At 36.4% G+C, this 22379-nt stretch overlaps 2 protein-coding genes across 3 annotated transcripts in view; one reads left to right on the top strand and one right to left on the bottom strand.

Annotated features, from left to right (window-relative positions):
- Positions 1-11975, bottom strand: part of LOC124605476 (negative elongation factor A-like) — a 154228-nt gene extending 142253 nt beyond the window's left edge. Inside the window, exon 1 of one of the 2 annotated variants that reach the window (XM_047137190.1) lies at positions 11756-11975. In XM_047137190.1, the coding sequence (XP_046993146.1) occupies positions 11756-11965 (210 nt within the window). In that variant the 5' untranslated portion in view covers positions 11966-11975. Of the gene's footprint in view, positions 1-11584; positions 11736-11755 lie in introns of those variants that run through there. The other variant, XM_047137191.1, reaches the window with a different exon arrangement.
- A 261-nt stretch (positions 11976-12236) lies between these two features.
- LOC124607109 overlaps positions 12237-22379 on the top strand; it is a 146057-nt gene continuing 135914 nt past the window's right edge. Inside the window, exons 1-2 of the mRNA XM_047139306.1 lie at positions 12237-12482; positions 12561-12750. Of these exons, the coding sequence (XP_046995262.1) occupies positions 12360-12482; positions 12561-12750 (313 nt within the window). The 5' untranslated portion in view covers positions 12237-12359. The remainder of the gene's footprint in view (positions 12483-12560; positions 12751-22379) is intronic.

Here is a 22379-nt window from a genome sequence, read left to right as displayed (position 1 = left end):
CTTTAGAACAGTTCTACATATTTTGTTGGGATTTTTTTTTTTTTATTTGAAAGGTAATTGCTTTATGATTACAAAGACATTCTTCATTCAGACTTTTCTGTCAAAGTTCTTTTATTATAGTGTTCTGAACATTTTTAATGATTTATGGAAAATTTTTTTTTTTCAAAAATGCCAATCTATAAAATTTTGATTTTTTTTTTCTCCGTTTACTAGAACAATATAGTTATACATTTCCTGAAAAGGAGAGCTTCCACTTGTAGGTTGAACAGGTTTTATAAACCACTGAAATTTTTGCCATAGATAAACCTGTTTTATTACCACAATATCACATGACAGGCTCATAAAAAATCAAAACCTACACTTGCTTAACACAATTTTAGTTTTGAAAGATGAATAAGAGACTCATTTTTCAAACATTTTAAATGGTTCCAAAATGTATGTGAAAGGTCCAAAGACTTAAAGGTTTCAATTTATACAACTTCTGTGCACTCTGCTTTGTACTGAAAATAGCCACTCAATGTGCTCCACTGCTTCAGTATCTTGCTTTGATATAGAGTGATGCCTTCCTGTTGATCCAGTAGGAACTGGAGCACTTACAATCTCCAAAATATTGTGAACAGGAAGTGAGCACTGGCATTGTTGCTGTCCTTCAGCTGGAAATCTATATCCAGCAGCTGGTCCATGCGGTAGTATAAGGTGCACTAAAATTTCGTTTAACTCTTAACTGTTGTCTACAATCTCTGCAACCCACCAGTCACAGTCATACACACATGGCACAAACATCCCCCATCTCAGGTTGTGAATCTGAATATTATCCTGCTGTTTGTGAGGCGTTGGCTGAACGAATGAAATTTCTTCTTTCTTGCTCTTTAAAGTGCATGCAATATGAATTCACCCATCGCTGAGTCCAAAAATGTGTCTTCTGAATTCCTTTCACAGGAGTAGTTTGTTTGGACCATTCTTTTTTCCACTCATCGAATTCTTCAATTTCCTCTTTGGACAAAAGATTACATGACTCTCGTAAAATCCTCAGCATTCTTAATCACAGCTGTATTTGGTCTCAAAAGATTATGTTTTGTAGCATGGTGCTTCAGCAGGCCGCTTGCACCACCACAAGGCCCCTTCCCGTGACTAGTAGCACTGTCAAGCGACTTAATTCAAACAACTGGTAACAGTTTTTAAAATGACTAGGAGCACCATCAGAAATAATCATTATCTTCTCTGCCCCTGCTGGAAAGTGATGAAATTTTGCGGATTGCTAGCAAAGCATGTGCTGTGTCACTACAGACCAGTTATCAGAAAAATAACAGTGAAGCATTAAACATAGTTCTTCAGCCTGTACACATCCTTTCACTTCTGCAAATGTGTTATTGCAATTTCTTCAGATGTTGGCGTGATACTGCTTTCACTGACCATTTAGCGAGTTCATCAATGAAACTGTCAAAGGCAACAGTTTTCTTAATTAGTTTATTTTCCTCCCATGTCGCATACATAATTTCTGCAGCGTTATGTGCTACATCATCACAGCCAAGTGTCTGTAAAGACAGTCCTCCTTTTCCAAGGCAGTCACCACACTCCTGAAACAAACAATTCTCTCACTTTACATCACAGACTATTATTGACTTACATGCTCAACCAAGGTGTCACATGCTCCAGTAAGTTCTTCAAAGTTACCACACAAAGTTCAAATTTTGTGCAGTACCTCCATAAACAGACATCTCTAGGTGGGTGTGGAACTAGACACTTAGGTCATAGTGCATAAAATTTTAATCTTCCAATATGTGAAGTTGTATAGTTGCTCTTATAATTTGCAAAAGCTTCTTTAATACTGCAAGTCATGTACCTCTTTACTTTCACAACTTTTTGACAGATATAATGTCTTTTTTGTTGGCACTCTGGCGAGAACAGTCCCATTTACCTTCCAGATATAATGACTGCACTATTTGTACTTGAGCTGCTTCTACAGGATGACCGTAACAGGTAACTGGTCTTCCAGAGACTCCTTTTACAGACCTCACATTTCTTGATTTTTCTACCATGTACTTCGATACTGATGGAACACGGTTCAAATTTGTTTTCCTTGAAAATGTCTCTGGAATAATAGATAACCTTTTCACTGTAGGATGCATAATATTCAACAGGTGAGTTGATATTTGTGAAAAATTCCTGGCAAGAGATGAAGGAGTGCTTTTGTTCATTTTCCTTCTGAAGATGGAATTTCAACTTTAAAGATTGTAGTCAGTTTTGCTGTAGTGTATTCATCCATAGCTTTAGTAATTTCTCTGTGCATTCTTGATGCACAGAGCTTATGACTCGACTTCACTGACCACGATGGGTGTCCTTGACACTCCTTTCTCATTTTACTTACGTTTCATTCTCTTATACAGTATTTTTCACCGTTTCTCACTTTCTTTACTTGTATGCTTCCACTTTACTAATTTTGTCCGTATTATGTTTCTTTTAATATGTGTCAGGGCTCTGATAATCTCGGCGTTGAGCACCCATAAGCCCCAACACACACACACACACACACACACACACACACACACACACACACGACTAACACCTACCTACACCTACCTCTGTAGTTGACTGATTCAGGGTATATAATTCTTCCTCTACTGATGCAAAATCTGCACCATGGGAGGCTTCACCTTGTTCAGGTACTATCATTGTCGTTATTCTGTCAAAACCTTTAGAACACAGAAAAGTCGTCACTGGAAACATCTTCATTTGTGGGCCCCATTCAGAAGACATTTCGAACAGTCCTTTTCACAAAACACACTGCAACCGTGTCAAGTGACAAATTCCTCACGAAAACACAGAACACACTGGATGGTCTCAGATTTCTTAGAAGCCTCTTCAGTAAACAGATTAGTAGTGAAAAACTACAATAAATAAACCTGTAATGAACACCAATGACAAAGAAACTACAACAAATAGTAAGAAATACCTACAACAACGAAAGTGAAAAGTAATAACTGCAACAAAGAAAGTTTTAAGGAATAACTGCAACAAAGATGATACAAGTGAACAATATAACAAATAAATTAGTAAGAAACAACTTTAGTGAAGACACACAGTACCCTTGAAAATTAAAAAAAAAATTTTACCATAAAACCTGTGCAACTTAAAAGTGGAATCTCTCATTTACAGAGAATAGAGTACTACATGGTACTAATCAACAGATAAAATCTAACTTTTCTGGATTGGCATTTTGGGGGGGGGGGGGGGGGGGGGGGGGGGGGGGGGGGGGGGGAATCTGTAAATTATAAAAAAAAATTCAAAAGGCGACAGTAGAAGAACTTTGACAGATATGTCCAAACGGAGGATACCATTGCAATCTTAAAGCAATTATCTTTCAGATAAAAAAAAATACAGCATTAAAAAAAATTTTTTTTTAATTCGCATCTTCAAAATGGTGTTCGCAGTGTCATCTTAGGAGGCCTGTATCTAGGGACAGGAATTTTTTTTGGAGAAAACAAAAACCATGTGTTTCTTATGTACTCTTGAATTTTAACATACGCTAAATTCAATAACATCCGAGACTATGAAGGTAACCCCCCTACCTGAAGTGATATGGATTATGCCAAATATTATTTAAACAATATATAAGAACAATCTGTAGTCATTTAACATGAGCAAACTTGCGCAAGAATACTGGCCTATTTATTTATGAACCAACCATTACTTATATTTATTATAAATTATCCGAGTGCAACAAATGTTTATGATTTTTCTTTACTTCAATATTGTTGTAATATATTAATTTAGTCCAGGAAGTGGTCAACTTGAATCAAACCATGCCCATGAAGTTTTAGGACGATGTATTTTTGGTGGGGCTGGACTTCAGCCAATGAAAAAACAGACAGTAGCGGAACACTATAGGAATTAAGTGGAGACTGGGACTTTTCAAGTGAAGAGCTCAAGGGAGCAATTCTGGACACTTTATGGAGTTCTTGAAGAAGGCAGACCTGCCTGGCCTGCAGTAATATGCGTGATTCGATTGTTGAGCTATTTGATTCCAGGCAGTGAACAGCCGCTATCATACTTCTGACGGGGCTTTCTAATCAAGAGGTTTGAGTGTACTCCCGTGTTTGACCCTCCAACTACTTCTGCTGGATTTACAGAACTGAGGATAGACAGAGCATGAGTTGTGATTCTTCGTATCATGTAAGTTAATTTGTGCATTGTCATATTGAACTCTGAACTGTTTTGAGCTGATGAATATTTCGTGTACTGTGATTATGAAAGGAACTTAGTTTTGTGTATCTTTAATGACTATTTAGTTTGGGATTGTGCCACCATTCTCGTAACACACTCAACCTAGCTTTACTGCAGTTGATAAGGGTATTTTCTGCCTATATTTTGATTGAATATCATAGTACCACATTCCGTTTACTTGATATGTCCTTTCTTAAATAAACATTATTCAACACGATGCTCTGCAATCCACATCAATTACAGACGTTAGAATAGGATGTCTGATAATATTCATTTAACTTTTATTTTGTTGTTCTGTGTATTTTATTAACTTACAATACTAGCCAAAGCATAGGCTATTTGACTGCAGGGTCGCAGCTACAGGTTATTATTTGCAGCAAATAAGCTGCGGGGCATCAAAGCAGACATACATGGCTCAACCACTTGACTACATCGAGCTATTGTTTTATTTTAAACAGAGCCGGGCGTAACCCAAGTGCCTGAAGTAGGAGTAACTGCAAGTAAACACGCAACTGGTTTGCTCATATGAACTGCTCTTTGGAAGACAACTACTCATCATTAACTGTTATGTACCATTGCAACATCTACCAGGAGCAAGAGAGGTTCATCCACAACTTATGGTAGCACTGTCACGTGACAACGCAACAGGTCAACGTCCTCTGCCATGAACAATGAAAATGCATGGAGCCTTCGAAAATGTGAAAGCAAGGTTGCAAAAATAAGTTTTTTTTTGGCCCATCCAGTTCAAGATGAAGCATTAGCGATAGTGGTAGACGGAAGCCTGAAGGCAATCAGCGCATGTCTCAATCAGTATGCAGCAAGGCACTAGTAGATATTGGATTTTTTCTCTCGTAAACTCGAGGAGGCTAAAATCAGGTGCAGCACAATGACCAGAAGCTACTTGACATTTACAAATCCACAGAACACTTTTGCCCTTATGTGGAGGCCAGGCCTCTTGTAATCATTACACACAACAAATCTATAACAACTGCCTGTAGCAAACACAACGTTAGCTGTTACCCACATCAATTTGCCAGCTTCAGTTTATCGGCCAGTTGACCATGGGCACATGGCACATAGCAAGGGTGAAGACTGCAGTAGCCGATTTTTTCTCACAAATTGGAGCCATCTTGTGCACAGTTTGATTACAAGCAACTCAACGCAACACAGGCTATTGACAGACAGTTGAAGGAATATTTACAAAGTAGTTTAACACCCTAAAGCTTAAACTGGTGCTACTTTCAAGGGCTATGTACACGATTGAGCGCGATTCTCCAAAACCAGCCCCCAGCCACTGCATGCCAAAAAAGTTACACAAAGTGGTTTTTGTTAGTATTAATACATGAGCCTATCCAGGAACAAAAACAAGCATTAAACCGTTGACAAAAAGGTTTCTGTGGCCCAGCATAAAGGAATATTGTCAAGAACATGCATAGCATGCCAATGTAAAGTGAGCCAATACGTACACAAGCTGGTGGGAGAGTTTCCAGAGGCAATGTACATTCAAACAGTGTCGATCCACTGCCTTAATCAGAAGGATATAACTATATTTGCCACGACTGACAGATACACCTGATGGGCAGAGGCAGTCCCAATCAGTTGGGTCTTGGCAGACAATAGGAAGATTTTTTTTAACAGCATGGCTATTACAGTTTAGCTGTCCATTGCACATACTACAGATTGAGGACATCAGTTCAAATCAACACTGTTTGTGGAGCTGTCGACATTATGCAGGTTCCAACACCAACAAACAACCACCTACCACTCAGCAAGCAACAGGATGGTAGAGTGCCAGCACTGGACACTGACAGCTGTACTTATGTGTTATGAAGAGAGTTGGACTTCCACACTGCTGCTGGTTATACAGAGCCTCCACACTGCTTGTAAGCTGGACATTAGAGGCATCAGAAGCACAGATGGTATTTGGTGAGATGTTACACTCATACAATCAGGTGTTTTTATTTGTTTTCAAACACAAGAAATACGGAGGACGACAGAACTGCTATGTTAGCTACAGTAAATAACGACCTAGACATACAGGCTGCATCTTTCACTGGCATTGTGCCATGGAGGACATATAATTTTCGTACACAGAGATCTGAAAACAAGCTTTCGTGTAACGGAAAGAACGGATGCAGTACATCGGCTGTGACAACCCCATTCTCTGCTCTGTTCCAGGTTTTAAAATGTGACAAACATACAATATAGGCTAGTTACAATATAACAAATCACAAACGGTGTCACTCAGTGAGTTAATCCAGCGTATCTGCTTACATCAAACACTGCTATAGTTTGTGAGGAAAGTGAAGAAAATGCACCCTTGACTCCAAAGCAGACCAATGGAGGGACTGGGAAAGCGTCACCCTTGGCTCAACAAGCAAATTGGAAAGGAACACCGGAGATACCGGGTCATTCCATGTCAAGTCACCCAGGCCTTGACACCAACCATGTCAGATTTTGATGAAACTTGGTACAATTACTTCTTTTATCATCCTGAAAGCACTTGTAAAATTTTTTTGCTCTATCTCTTATAGTTTTTTTATATAAATTTTTAAAGTTTTTAGATTTGGCGTTGTTTCAGCAGTCTGAAATCTTAACTTAAACGTGTCCTCACAACTAAAAAAATTTGTATGTTAAAGAATACTCAAGATATCAGTATGAAATTTTGGAATAAGTTTGTGTATTATATCTAAATGTTAAAAAAATTACCATAAAGATATATTAAAATCTTCCAAATGAAAAAAAATTACAAGTAGTTGTTGGTTTTTTTTTTGTTTAGTTTTACAAAAACTGCAATATCTAGAGTCTCAGACCTGATGGAAAGCTCAAATTTGTTTTAAAATATTCTTAATTGTATAGGCTATTAGAGAAAAGAAAAATTATGTTGGCTTTTTAACCTGCTCAATAGTTATCTAATTTTTTAAATAATATTAATTATATTTTAAAAATAAAAAGTACCAAGTGACAGACACCAAAAATAAGTTTTTGTCTTCTTGGAGTAACAATGTATGCTTGGATTTTGTTTTGTTATTCCTGTGTTTTGAAGTAAAATATTATTAGTGTTAAATAGTGCTTGGATAGTATTTTATTAAGTTTATTCGAACTTTCAGTAAGTACTGTTACTTAGTTTACAGTGATTCTTTTCCAATATCCTATAAAAGTAACCAGAACAGTAATCAGACCAAAAGTGAAATCAGTATGTCAGATATTCAAACCTGTAGTGTAGGGCTATTTAAAAAATCCGACTGTTTCCAAACAACCTACACACCTTCAAAAAAGTTACAAGTGGTACCTGAATTGAGTGAGGAAGAAAAAAATTAGATCCACTTACGATCTGGAATTAATCTGTGTGAATTTAAGAATATATGTTCACACCACAGCTACTACTTTTTAAATGTTTTTGAAAAGTATCAAACAACATGTGTAGACCCACAAAAAAAAGCCCATCAAGTCGTTGAGAAGTGTAGGCTTGGATCTCTCTAAACAATTACTGACAATAAATAGTAGCATAAAACCTGGACAAAAGCTTTGCTCAACATGCCGTAACTATTGTGAGGAAAAATTAAGAGTTGAAGTCAATGAAAGTGAAACAGATGATGAACTCATGGTTGAATTAGAATCATTGGAATCCAGAAATGAATCCCTTGTACAAACAAACATTGCTCTTGATAATTTAGGTTTAACACCAATAAAGCTTCGTGGCTTGTCAGAACAAAGTAAAGGGTCTTATTTTAAAAGGAAGGTTAGTAGTATTGAAAAGACTGCAAAAAAAGGCGGTTTCAAAAGCATTAAAATATGATGCACCAAGTTCTGATGATGAAGAAGATACAAGTGTGGTCGAGAAAGCAAAGGATTTTGATGTAATGATTTCTCTTATGAAAGAGAAGCTGTCATCTGTTGGAGTCGAAATAAAGTGATGAAAGAATTTAATGTAAGAGAATTTAATGTAAGAGAATTTAATGTAAGAGAATTTAATGGTCCGACAAGCTAGAAAGCTAAAATCTGAAAAGGGCATTTTGGAAACTCCTGGTCCAAAAAAAGGTAAAACTCTTTCTGAAAATACAGTAAGACTTGTAACAGATTTTTATGAAAAGGATGAAAGTTCCAGAGTGCTACCTGGAACAAAAGACAAAGTAAGTGTTCAAAAAAATGTGTACATGCAAAAAAGACTCATTTTGTGTAACTTGAGAGAACTCTATTATTCTTTCAAATTGGATAATCCCGAGGTAGAAGTAGGATTTTCAAAATTTTGTTTCTTGACACCTAAATGGTGTATCCTTGCTGGTACTGCAGGCACACACACTGTATGTGTATGCAGTATCCACCAGAATGTTAAACTATTATTGGATGCTGTGAAAATTGAAGAATCTTATAAAGACCTAATTAAGATGCTTGTGTGCAACACGGAAAACCAAAACTGCATGCTACATCACTGCGACAGCTGTCCTGCAAATGCTGCACTAACTAAGTACTTAACTGAAAAACTAAGTGAAGATTATGATTTAGAAGAAGAAATTGTAATCAGTCAGTGGGTTAACACAGACAGGGCAGAAATGATCAAACAGTCTATCAGTGTTGAAGACTACATTTCTTTATTGGTTAGGTCATTGGAAAAGCTCACCCCGCACTCATTTATAGCAAAATCCCAATCAGCAGCATTTAAAAGATTGAAAGAAGACCCACCACCCAAAACAGCAATTATTGTGATGGATTTCAGTGAAAATTATTCCTTTGTTATACAAAATGAGATCCAAAGTTACCACTGGAATAGAGGTGGTTGTACTCTGCACCCAGTTGGAGTTTTCCTAGGAAATGAGGAAAACAATGTTTTTGGTTCCAACCACTGTTTTATTAGTGATGACCAAGAACATGACACTGGTTTTGTTAACTTTGTACAAAAAGAAATTACAAAGTGGGTGTCATTACATCATACTGACATTGACTCAGTTCACTACTTTACAGATGGTTGTGCTGGGCAGTACAAAAATAGAAACAGTTTTAAAATTTGACTGAACACTTGAGAGACTTTAATTTGAAGGCCCAACACTTTTTTTGCAACAAGTCATGGGAAGTCAATTTGTGATGACAGCAATCGATGTGTACAAGTTTTGTGAAAAAAATATTGAAAACATTCATTTTCACTTTATTGACAAAAAAGAAGCTGATTTGCTACGGTTAAAACTAGAAAAACGTTTTTTCAGCAACCGGAAACATTCCTGGAACAAGAAGTTTCCAACAAACAACCTTGAAATTAGAAGGACTACAGATAGTGTAAAACCCTCCGTAGTCTTTTCATTCCATTCTTCTACTGATTGGGTTCGTGTTGAACCATGCAAATCATGATGGTAACTGGTACTTTGGACAGGTAAAAACAATATTCAATGATGGAGAAGATGCAGAAATTCTATTTCTACATCCTTCAGGACCAGCTGCATCATTTTATTGGCCTGAAAGAGAAAATTCTTGCATAGTGCCTTTGGAGCACATAGTCTGTGTAGTAGACGCACGTCAATCAAGCAGCACTGGAAGAATGTATTACTTCAAAAAAGTCTGTATCAAAAGAACTGAAAGCTCTTGGATGAAGTGGAAAAACAGTTTGAATCAGCATTAATGTTTATTAAAAAGACAAAATTACTCAAAAAATTCAATGTTTCAAGCAATAAGTTGGATTATACATCTTTGTACATAATTCTAATGTAATCTACTACAATTAATAAACATGTTAAAAAGCCATCATTATTTTTGTTTTATCAAGTAGCCTATATGTTTAAGAGTAACTTAAAACAAATTTGAGCATTCTATCAGGTCTGAGACGCTAGATATTGCAATTCTTATAAAACAAAACATCAGTTTTTATATATATATATATAATATATATAAACTGATGTTTTGTTTTATAAGAATTGCAATATAATATATATATATATATATATATATATATATTCCATAGAAAGTATTAATATATTTTAATAGTATCATTTTTATCTTCAAATATGTATAATAAATAAATAATAAATAAACTTGCTGCAAAAATTCATGATGTTATCTAAAAGAGTTTTTAAGATAAGCAATTTTAAAGTTTTGAATACAAATTAAATTTACCATTTCCGAAGGTTCGGAAAACGCAAAACATAAAAACTTTAAAAATTTATTTAAAAAAAACTAAGAGATACAGCAAAAAAAAAAATTGCAGGTGTTGTCAGGATGGTATTAGAACCATTTGAGCCAAATTTCATGAAAATCTAAGGAGGTGGGTGTAAAATTTATTTTTTATTGGGTGATTTGATATGGAATGACCCACCAGCAGTATGTGCCATGAATACCAGCAGTCTGGGGGGGGGGGGGCACAGATTTCAGATTAACATTTAAAGTCTGCTTTGGACAGCAGACACACAAACATTAGCATATTATGTTTAGTATTTGACATTAAAGTTTTGACAGTTTTGTGTGTGTGTGTGTGTGTGTGTGTGTGTGTGTGTGTGTGTGTGTGTCCTGATCATTGTGTTAATTAATCGTGCACAATAAAATATATAGAATTCAGAAGTGCTGATTCATTGCTTCAATAACGAGCGGCGAAATGGAGGGTATCTACAAACACTTTCGAGAATAGAACAAACATTTGAGTAAGTCACATGATGAATAGTATTTCAATATTGCAACGCCGGCTATTTTCCATCAGTTACATACGTCAATATAATCTACATTAACAACAACAACAACTTGTAGGGTTATAAAAACATATTTTGAAAACGCGATTGTGACTAATAAATAATCGGTTACTCACTTATATGAGCAACTGGTAAACTGTAAAGCTTTGGGCATTCGACGGCACAAATATCATTTCAGCTACCGTAATATACTTCTGTCGTAGAACACACACACACACACACACACACACACACACACACAAAGCGCGCGCATATCAAAAATATCACAACCAATCGTAAGCACTGAAAATACAACAAACGAAATCTTACTACATATACAACCGGAAACGACTGTGAAAACACTAGATAAATACTTACGATTTAGTTGGTGCATGCAGCTTTAGCTTTGACCGTTAAGCATTTCAATGGGTATAATTTTTAACTCTACAACTTAAAAGTATGTAGTACGAAACGATCTACATACACGTATCGTTCTTCAAGACAGTGTCATCTGCTGTTTCCTAACACTTAAATAACATAATTACAGCTGAACATCTAAATTCAAAAATCGCTGTCACTACCACAGCAGAAAATCACAGTTTACTTTTGCAAAGAAAAGAACCTTTGGGAGTAACAATTGCCACATTTATCAAGCAGACGGCGACAACCAATAAGCTATATAAGAACTTCACTGCATTAACTACTTAGTTTACCGTAACACTGGTATGTACTGCAGTTCACTTCTATTGTCTTCCTTCCACCAAGGCTTCCAGCTTCAAACACAAGTTGATCGCAAAACATTTTTGTTCGTTACGTCACTTATCAGCCTATGTTACGTCGATATATTTTACAACTTATTAAGCGCACTGCATTGTAAACCATACCTCGTCTACGTTCCTTCGAGGTATGTGAAAGAATGACAGAAGTAATTTAAGCTTGACTTGTGTTTGCAAGTCAGGAAAACAGTCCTTAATGTTTTTTAGAACTTCGGGGTTGAGCTGCGAGGTAATTGATCCACCCGTCCACGAATCATTTGACGTACCAAGCTTATTGTGAAGCCACAACGATGTATCACTGTCCCTAACATTCGCCATATTAAGTGGTATAATACTGGGTTCTGCCGTTAGGATCGCATAAGTCGTACGTACTACGTCCACATTGACATACTGGCTACATATAAACTTTTCTAATTTAATATGTAAATTAAACCGAAATTTCTTTTAAAATATTAGATACATAAATTTTGTATTGTAAATTTGCTCTGGACCTCTCTTCATATATGAAAAAAATGTAAGACCAGTACTTAAGCGACTTCATCGGTTATTTAACTCTGGCGGAATTTTTAATTGTCGTCATGACTCCGAACTATAAACACCTTGTATCTTGTGAATGGAGAGGCACTGTGTATTGTAAGACAAGGTTTCTCTTGTGAAGGCAGCATAATATTTTCATACACAAGTAGTTAATTTTAATAATCAGAACACCGATATGCAGAATATAATTTCAGCGCAGAAGTGTGACAGGGATCACAATACTAATCACGCAGATTTTAGTAGCAGTAGCCTGGAGGAAGTCCCAGATTGTGTTTTGAATCATTTTAAATTTCTAAAGGTAATGCGCATGATCTTACATTGTTCGGCTTTTGTTTACTGTTACCATGAAATAACTGAAATGTTCTGCTTCCTGCAGTTTCTGTATTTAAACAACAACGCATTGAAAACTTTACCGGACTGTTTGTTTCAACGTCTAAACTCTTTAAAATGGCTCGACGTTAGAAATAACCATTTGACAGAACTACCAAGAACTATTGGAAATCATCCGTTTCTGGAAGTTATTCTTTTACAAGGAAACATGATCAGAAAACTACCTTTAGAGTTAGGTAGGTTACTATACCAAAGCTAACAAAGAAGCTAAACTAGCCTTATGTTGCAATGTTTTATTGAAAGTTTCAATAATAGCCTAAGTTTGTTGCAGACAATACAGTCACACTAGTAATTTTGTGTCTGATTTTACATTGTACTGTTGCTTTCATATTCCAGGGCCAGTACTTGTGTATACACCATCGTAATGATTACTTTTTGTTGACATCAATAAAAATTTTACTCCCAAGATTGTTTTCCCCTAGGGAGCTAAATATAGCAATAAGCCGTTTGTTTGTGTGGCCATCTTCCGCAGCAGTTGTTAACATTTGTTGTTACAGATTATCTATCTTGAGTTGACTGCAATGTAACTCCAGATGCGTTTTGCTTTTATAAATAATAAGCGATTTGGCAACAATTTTGAAATCATTGTTGACTGGCACTTACATTGCTGAAAATATTTCACTGCTTACTCTTTCATTTGGAAAACAGAATGGTGTGAAAAATTCCAATCAGTGGTGTTCTTGTAGATTTTCCTGACGTCTATCGAAGTTTATATCACTATTATTAAGACTTATGGCCACAGACATTATGTATGTAGTTGATTGATAGTTTGAGTTTTATTTGGTTGCACTAAATTACATTCTGTCAAAAGTTGTGTTGTAATGAAGGACAAGTCAAAAATACAATATTATATAGACAAAAAAGAAGAAAAACAAACAATATTGTACTGGAGACATTATTAGTAGGAATACAATATTACATGCAGGTCTTCAAGAAAAACAAAATAGCCTACTGCAGATGGTATACATACAAGACACACAAAACTACATCATTAGCATGCAAATTACATCATTTTCAATGAACTAAAAAAATCATGACCCAACCATGTATGTATAATTATGAAAGTAATTGGTTTCTGCAGGCACATGAGGAACATTTTGTGTCAAACAGCCGTAAGTCCACAATTACAAAATGAGAAAACAGAATTTTCATAGAGGCTTTCACACAAAAGAAAAGTATTCTGTATCAACCTAAAATTCTGTTCAGTGAACTACCAAAGGAAATTAAAAGAATATCAAAATTCCACACCAGAAAAGAACTCACCTGCTAATTAGCAAGAGTGTTTATAGTGTCAAGGAATACTTGAACCATCAGCATGCAGAATAGGGCAGCTTATTTCCTGCAGAATAGAGCAGCTAATTTCCTTCATCATAGTGACCCCGAAGTGCTCATGTGAGAATAAATGGTATTCATTTATTATTGTAATTTTGTATGTCACGATTGTTATGTGTATGGTTTCTTGTTATGCATAAGAATATGTTATTAGCCAACATACAATTGTAATTCTTTCATGCCCTCTTATCTGTGTAAGGTCATCTATGACACAACCTGTATCATTTTATAATGATGAGATACATGGATGCTAAATAAAATTTGGATATAACACATCTTACTCGAAACTTGAAGCTCTAGAAATTCATTTAAATTATATACAGTATGATTTATGAGGTACTGTTTCAATTTCTTCTTGAATAGATGAGGGTTGTCGGTGTCCTTTTTAATATTCAGTTGGACCCTATTGTAAATTCTTATTCCAGACTGGATAACTCCTTTTTCTGCTCTGTTGAGAGTTACTGAATCTTTGTGAAGGCTGTGCTTTTGTCTTGTGTCGTGATTGTGAAAATCACAGTTGTTTTGGAAAAGTTTTTGGTGGTTGATTATAGATATCAGTGAGGAACTGTACTTACTTTTGAGTGTGAATATCTCAAAGGCCGAGAATGCGTGCCTACGTAACGTCCTATTTGTAACACCACAGATCAACTTCACAGCTGATTTTTGTAATTTAAAAACTTTTTCCATTTCTGTAATATTTCCCCAGAATGTTATATCTATGATCTATTGTTGTGGACTTCAGGCTGAAGACTGGTTTGATGTGGCTCTCCATGCTGCTCTGTTCTGTGTGAGCCTCTTCATCTCTGAATAACAATTGCAACATACATCCTTCTGAATCCGCTTACTGTATTCATCTCTTGATCTTCCTCAGCCATTTCTACCTCCACCCACTTCCCAATAAATTGGTGATCCCTTGATGTCATAGAATGTGTCCTACCAACTGATCTCTTCTCTTGGTCAAGTCATGTCTCTCTAATTCTATTCAGCCTTCCTTATTAGTTATGTCATCTATCCACCTAATCTTCAACATTCTTCTGTACGACAACATTTCAAAAGCTTCTATTCTCTTTTTATCTAAACTGTTGGAAGTTTCATTTCCATACATGGCTACACTCCAGACAAATACTTTCAGAAGAGACTTCCTAACATTTGCACCTATATTCATTGTTAACAAATTTCTTTTCTTCAGAAATGCTTTTCTCGCCATTGCCAATCTACATTTTATATCCACTCTACTTCGGCCATCGTCAGTTATTTTGTTGCCCAAATAGCAACATTCGTCTACTACTGTTTTGTTTCCTAATCTAATTCCCTTGGCATCATCTGATTTAATTTGACTATATTCCATTATCTTTGTTTTGCTTCTGTTGTTGTTCGTCACATTGATTAAACATTGTACTGCAACTGTTCAAATGTGTGTGAAATCTTATGGGACTTAACTGCTTAGGTCATCAGTCCCTAAGCTTACACACTACTTAATCTAAATTACCCTAAGGACAAACACACACATCCATGCCCGAGGGAGGACTCGAACCTGTACTGCAACTATTAAGGACGTAGCACTTTCTTGAAATTATACTTGAGCTACACCAGATAGAATTATGACAGTCTCAGCTCCTCCACCACATATGCCTGCATTTATTTCAAAGGTTTTCTATGAGATGCAGTAGAACCTCAAATATGCTTTTGCTGTGAGAATAATAATGAAAGATTTATCTAAAGTTGGTCTTAATTTGAATATGTGTTGTCAGTTTTTATCAAAAGCTGACCAGTTTAATCATTGGATTATCTAATTTGCATTAACGCTGTCATATTTTATCTTAATGTTGTCTAAGAGGAAGGTTCTTGATTATTTTGTGTTAGATTAAAACATGGTCTGGCACATAACTTACAGTGAAAGCCATTGCATTGATAAACTGTTTGTCAGCATTTTTGTCAAGGACAAATTATCCCAGTGAGCATGACTGATAAATGATAAAGAAACTATTCTTATGAATATTATAAAATAATACCTTAAAATGTTAATCCAGTTATGTACGTTCTAATATTTTTTATGACATTTGATCTTTCCGTATGTATATGTTTTTTTGGTGTACATGTTTTTTCTACCAATAGTTTGGGAGATGATGCAGATTGGAACTTTCAGGTAAAGTGATACCTGAAAAACCCTTGATTGAAAGCAAAACTTTTTATTTCTAAAGAAGAGCTTTGGCTCTCACAGATACCCAAACCTCTTTGGGGGATTACTGAAATAAAACAATCCTCTTGTTTTATATTCCTGTTTTGAAAGTTCCGTAATTCCAATGGTATCTAATAAGTGATTTCGCGCAATGCATTAAATCTTATAAAATGTATTATTCCATTTGTTTACTAGTAGGTCATGCTTGTCCAATATATGTTCACAATATTTTGCATTTACAAACAAAGCCATAATTAAGAAAATTTAGGTTAGCATCTTTATCTTTCAGTTGTTGTTGTTGTGGTCTTCAGTCCAGAGACTGGTTTGATGCAGCTCTCCATGCTACTCTATCCTGTGCAAGGTTCTTCATCTCCCAGTACCTACTGCAACCTACATCCTTCTGAATCTGTTTAGTGTATTCATCTCTTGGTCTCCCTCTACGATTTTTACCCTCCACACTGCCCTCCAATACTAAATTGGTGATCACTTGATTCCTCAGAATATGCCCTACCAACCGATCCCTTCTTCTAGTCAAGTTGTGCCACAAATTTCTCTTTTCTCCAATTCTATTCAATACCTCCTCATTAGTTATGTGATCTATCCATCTAATCTTCAGCATTCTTGTGTAGCACCACATTTCGAAAGCTTCTATTCTCTTCTTGTCTAAACTATTGACCGTCCACGTTTCACTTCCATACATGGCTACACTCCATACAAATACTTTCAGAAACGACTTCCTGACACTTAAATCTATCCTCGATGTTAACAAATTTCTCTTCTTCACAAATGCTTTCCTTGCCATTGCCAGTCTACATTTTATATCCTCTCTACTTCAACCATCATCAGTTTTTTGCTCCCCAAATAGCAAAACTCATTTACTACTTTAAGTGCCTCATTTCCTAATCTAATTCCCTCAACATCACCTGACTTAATTCAACTACATTCCATTATCCTCGTTTTGCTTTTGTTGATGTTCATCTTATATCCTCCTTTCAAGGCAATGTTCATTATGTTCATCTGCTCTTCCAAGTCCTTTGCTGTCTCTGACAGAATTACAGTGCCATTGGCGAACCTCAAAGTTTTTATTTCTTCTCCATGGATTTTAATACCTACTCTGAATTTTTCTTTTGTTTCCTTCACTGCTTGCTCAATATACAGATTGAATAACATCAGGGAGAGGCTACAATCCTGTCTCACTTCCTGCCCAACAACTGCTTCTCTTTCATGTCCCTTGACTCTTATTACTGCCATCTTGTTTCTTTGCAAGTTGTAAATAGCCTTTTGCTCCCTGTATTTTACCCCTGCTACCTTCAACATTTCAAAGCGTATATTCCGTTCCTTAACCTATCTTCTTAGATAAGTCGTGGGGTCAGTATTGCCTCATGTGTTTATACATTTCTCCGGAATCCAAACTGATCTTCCCCAAGGTTAGTGTCTACCAGTTTTTCCATTCTTTTGGAAAAAATTCGTGTTAATACTTTGCAGCCATGACTTATTAAACAGGTAGTTTGGTAATTTCCACATCTGTCAGCAACTGATTTCTTTGGAATTGCAATTAGTACATTCTTCTGGAAGTCAGAGCATCTTTCACCTGTCTCGTAAATCTGTCAGGACTGGCTCTCCCAAGGCTGTCAGTAGTTCTGCAATTGCAATTAGTACATTCTTCTGGAAGTCAGAGCATCTTTCACCTGTCTCGTAAATCTGTCAGGACTGGCTCTCCCAAGGCTGTCAGTAGTTCTAATGGAATGTTGTCTACTCCCGGGGCCTTTTTTTTTTATCTTTAAGAGCTCTGTCAAATTATTCTCTCAGTCTCATATCTCCCATCTCATCTTCTTCTTCTTCCAGTTTCCTTCCTGTAATATTGCCTTCAAGTTTATCTACCTTTCCCTTCTTTGCTTATTACTTGTTTCTCACCTGAGCCCTTGATATTCATACATCTGCTTCTCTTTTCCCCAAATGCCTCTCTAATTTTTACTTGTTTCTCACCTGAGCCCTTGATATTCATACATCTGCTTCTCTTTTCCCCAAATGCCTCTCTAATTTTCCTATAGGCGGTATCTATCTTTCCTGTAATGAAATATGTCCATAGACATATCACGGCACTGCACTGAACAGATATTTGAATGTTGTGCAAGGGCAGTTGAATTTAGTGAAACTAAACTTCTAATTGTTGTTGTTTATAGGTCCCCTAACTGTGACTTCAGAGTATTTATGCTCAAACTTGATAGGGTTCTTGATTCACTTTATAGGAAGTACCAGAAATTAGTTATAATTGGGACTTCAGTATAAATTAAGATGTGCAAGAAAAAAGATGTTGGTAGATATCCTAAATTCACATGATCTGATGCGTATTGTGTTTTTCCAATTAGGGTGCAGGGAAACAGTAGCACAGCCATAACAATATTTTGTATACATTGTTCATTACTAGATGGACATTCTGTGGGTAAAAGGGTGAACGGCTTTTCAGACCATGATGAACAAATTTTAACACTAAAAGATTTTTGAACTCAAACAAATGTCACATATTATTACAAATTATGCAGTAAACTTAATCCAAAAGCAATAGAGAGTTTTTTAAACCTTGTCAAGGAACAACAGTGGCAGGATGTTTATTGTGCTAATAACATAAATGATAAATATAATGCTCTCTTTAACACATTTCTCATGCTCTTTGGGATCTGCTTTCCATTAGAACGTTCAAAACGGGGTACTAGCAGTAATAGGCAGCCCGGGTGTCTGACTAGTGGCATAAAGATATCTTGTAAAACAAAGTGGGAATTACATCAATATGTTAGAAGTAGACACAATTGAGCTACAGTAGTCCTTTAAAAATGTGCTTAAAAATGTTATTAGCAAGGCAAGGACTAGGTGGTATGCAAATAGAATAGCTAATCAACAGGATGAAATTAAAACCGTATTGTCATCTGTGAAGGAAGTATCTGGTCACCAGCACAAGGTCGACAATATAAAGTTAGTTCGTAGTAAAAATATTTCTGTTACTGATAAGTCGGATATATGTACAGTATTTAACATTCATTTTATGAGCATTGCTGGTGGAATTAAATAAAAATTTAGTTTCTACAGGGAATCATGTAACTCTCTTGGCAAATGCCTTTCCGAGATTGATGTCTGATTAAGGACTCTCATGGATATGATGGAGTGCCTGGCAGAATATTAAAGTACTGTGCTGTGCTGCACGTCTTAGCACTGTATTTAGCCATATTTGTAATTTTTCCTTTAAGAATGTTCTGTTTCCTGAAAGATTAAAGTAGTAGTAAAGCCGCTTTATAAAAAGTGAGAAAGGGATAATGTGGACAATTTTAGACGTATTTCTATGCCCTCAGTGTTTGCGAAAGTTATTGAAAAGGCTGTGTATGTAAGGCTAATTGATCATTTTATATCACACGATTTGCTGTCAAATGTAGAGTTCGGCTTTGAAGTCGTTTAACAACTTTTCTCTGTGAGGTACTGGATGGGTTAAACAAAAAGTTTTGAACACTAGGCATATTTTTTGATTTAACTAAGGCATTTGGTTGTGGTGATCACAAAATATTGCTCTAGAAGTTGGACCATTATGGAATACAGGGATTAGCTCACAATTTGTTCATCTCTTACTGTAGAAACAAGACAGCAAAAGATCATTATTCACAGTGTTGAGAATGGCTGTGATGTGGGGTCTGAGTGGGTTGTTGTCAAGTGGGGGCTGCCCCACGTATCAGTGTTGGGAGCCACTCCTGTTCCTCATTTATATAAATGATATGCCCTCTAGTATTACTGTTAACTCTAAAATATTTCTGTTTGCTGATGACACTAGCTTTGTAGTAAAGGATGTGGTGTGCAACATTGGCTTGTTTTCAAATAGTGCAGTTCATGGCTTTTAGGAAATAAACTGACTCTAAATCACAGGAAGACTCAGTTTTTATAGTTTCTAACACACAATTCAACAAAACCTGGCGTTTTAATTTCACAGAATGGGCATACGATTGGTGAAAACGAACAGTTCGAATTTCTAGGTGTTCAGATAGATAGTAAACAATCGTGGAAAGCCCACATTCAGGATCTTGTTCAAAGACTTAATTCTGCCATTTTTACTATTGAACGGTATCTGAAGTGAGAGATTGTTCGACACGAAAGTTAGTCTACTTAGCTTATTTTCATTACCTTATGTCGTATGCTATTATATTTTGGGGTAACTCTGCCCATTCTAAAAGGATATTTTTGGCTCTGAAATGGGCGATTCAGGCAATAAGTGGTGTAAGTTCACTAACCCCTTGTCGACCCCTGTTCACAAGTCTGGGTATTTTGACATAAAAAAAATTATATATATATTCCTTACTGTCATTTTTCTTAACAATGTTCCCAAGAATAAGCAGTTTTCACTCAGTTAATACTTGGCAGAAATCAAACCTGCATTTGGATAGAATTTTCTTAACTCTTGTGGTGGTGGTGGTTAGTGTTTAACGTCCCGACGACAACGAGGTCATTAGAGACGGAGCGCAAGCTCGGGTTAGGGAAGGATGGGGAAGGAAATCGGCCGTGCCCTTTCAAAGGAACCATCCCGGCATTTGTCTGAAACGATTTAAGGAAATCACGGAAAACCTAAATCAGGATGGCTGGAGACGGGATTGAACCGTCGTCCTCCCGAATGCGAGTCCAGTGTGCTAACCACTGCGCCACCTCCCTCGGTAAACTCTTGTGCAAAAAGGTGTGCAGTATACTGCTGCATCCATTTTCAATAAGCTACCACTGAAATTCAAAAATCTTAACTGTAATCGACGCGCTTTCAAAGAAAAACTGAAGACAAGGTGTATACGACCCGGGAGAAAACCGGGAAAAACCCGGGAATTTTTCATTGTTTTAGTTTTCAGTTAAATTTTTGTTATTTTGACTGGTAAGAACCGATACTCCAACAAAGGATATTACTGTATCCCCCTACTGCAGAACAATACTTCAACAATAAAACATAAACGAGAGAAAAAACTAAAATTACTTAAATTGCAAAAGCAGAACAATACTTCAACAATAAAACATAAACGAGAGAAAAAACGAAAATTACTTAAATTGCAAAAGGAAAGGCGCCATATACAACGACGTCACACAGTGTTCATGCAAGCATCTGCCAACAGCAAAATGTGTTAAAGGCTTTATAAAGACTATGCAATGCTTCATGACAACAAATTGCCTCCGATGAGCGTGTAGTCACAACTGTTTACAGTAGATTCGTTTTAGCAGTTACGAGCGGGCTCATGCGCATGCGCAGTTGAGTCGCGTTTGAGAGTAGATTCTCCCTCTTCTGGCTACAGGAATGTGGCTGTTGGCTATACAAGCCGTCGCAGCAAGGAGCTAGATGCTACCGTGAAAAGGGGGTGCCAAATTCATATTATTGAGGGAAGAAACTTGTTTCACAAAGCACCTAGCACCCAGCTCACGTTTGTCTGTCGATTATACATATAATTTAGAAACCCTTCCTTGTTGGTTTATGAACACATTTTAAGTTGATTTCTGAATGGATAGTAGTGTACGTGATGCCCTTGTCAGGAGAATCCTCGTCGCATCTAGAAAAAACTTTCCATAGATAAAAGGGGATGGGGCTGTACGAGCTGAGCGGAGTAAAGCCGAACGGATGAATGCCAATCGCTGTCCGATTATGTGGTTGATTGGGTTTGCGAATGATCAGTAATGTTATAATTACTAGCGAAATCCATAGATTCAGACTACCAGAATGGGAATAAACGGCTCATAGGAATAACAGGAGAGAAAGATTACGTATTATCATCTCGGTGTATCCAAGAAAATGAAATTTTGACAGAAAAATTTTGGCCACATCGCTACACTAGTAAGGACCAGTTGTACAGTCCCCGGCTAGCAGCAGCTTAAGTTCTATTCTAGAAGTAACGGGGAAAACGTGTTGTGCGAACACGTAATGACGCCTAACCAGAAGATAACTAAACCTGTGATTCTGGCAGGGTTAGTGAAGTTAATGGGGGAACTAGTTTTGACAATGGCAGGAATAGCTACAGAATTGGTGATGACAAGATTGTTTGTTAGAACGAGGAAGGAGAAGAAACGGGGACATCACACAAATTATGGAAGAATAAGATGATTCCAAATTTATATAAAAATTTCGTAATAGCCCACTACTTTTCGATTTCATGCTTGAGAAACTGGCGCGTATGAATGAAATGTGAAACTATTTCCTAACATGAAGTTTTTTGCTTGTAGTAGGCCTAATAGGCATTTGATATTGGTACTTCGTGAATTATATTCTGTCGTGTTATAAAAATGGCCATTTGT

The sequence above is a fragment of the Schistocerca americana genome, chromosome 3 (genome assembly GCF_021461395.2).
Source record: "Schistocerca americana isolate TAMUIC-IGC-003095 chromosome 3, iqSchAmer2.1, whole genome shotgun sequence".
NCBI classification, from domain to species: Eukaryota; Metazoa; Arthropoda; class Insecta; order Orthoptera; family Acrididae; genus Schistocerca; species Schistocerca americana.
This window is presented reverse-complemented; position numbering and strand designations above follow the sequence as displayed.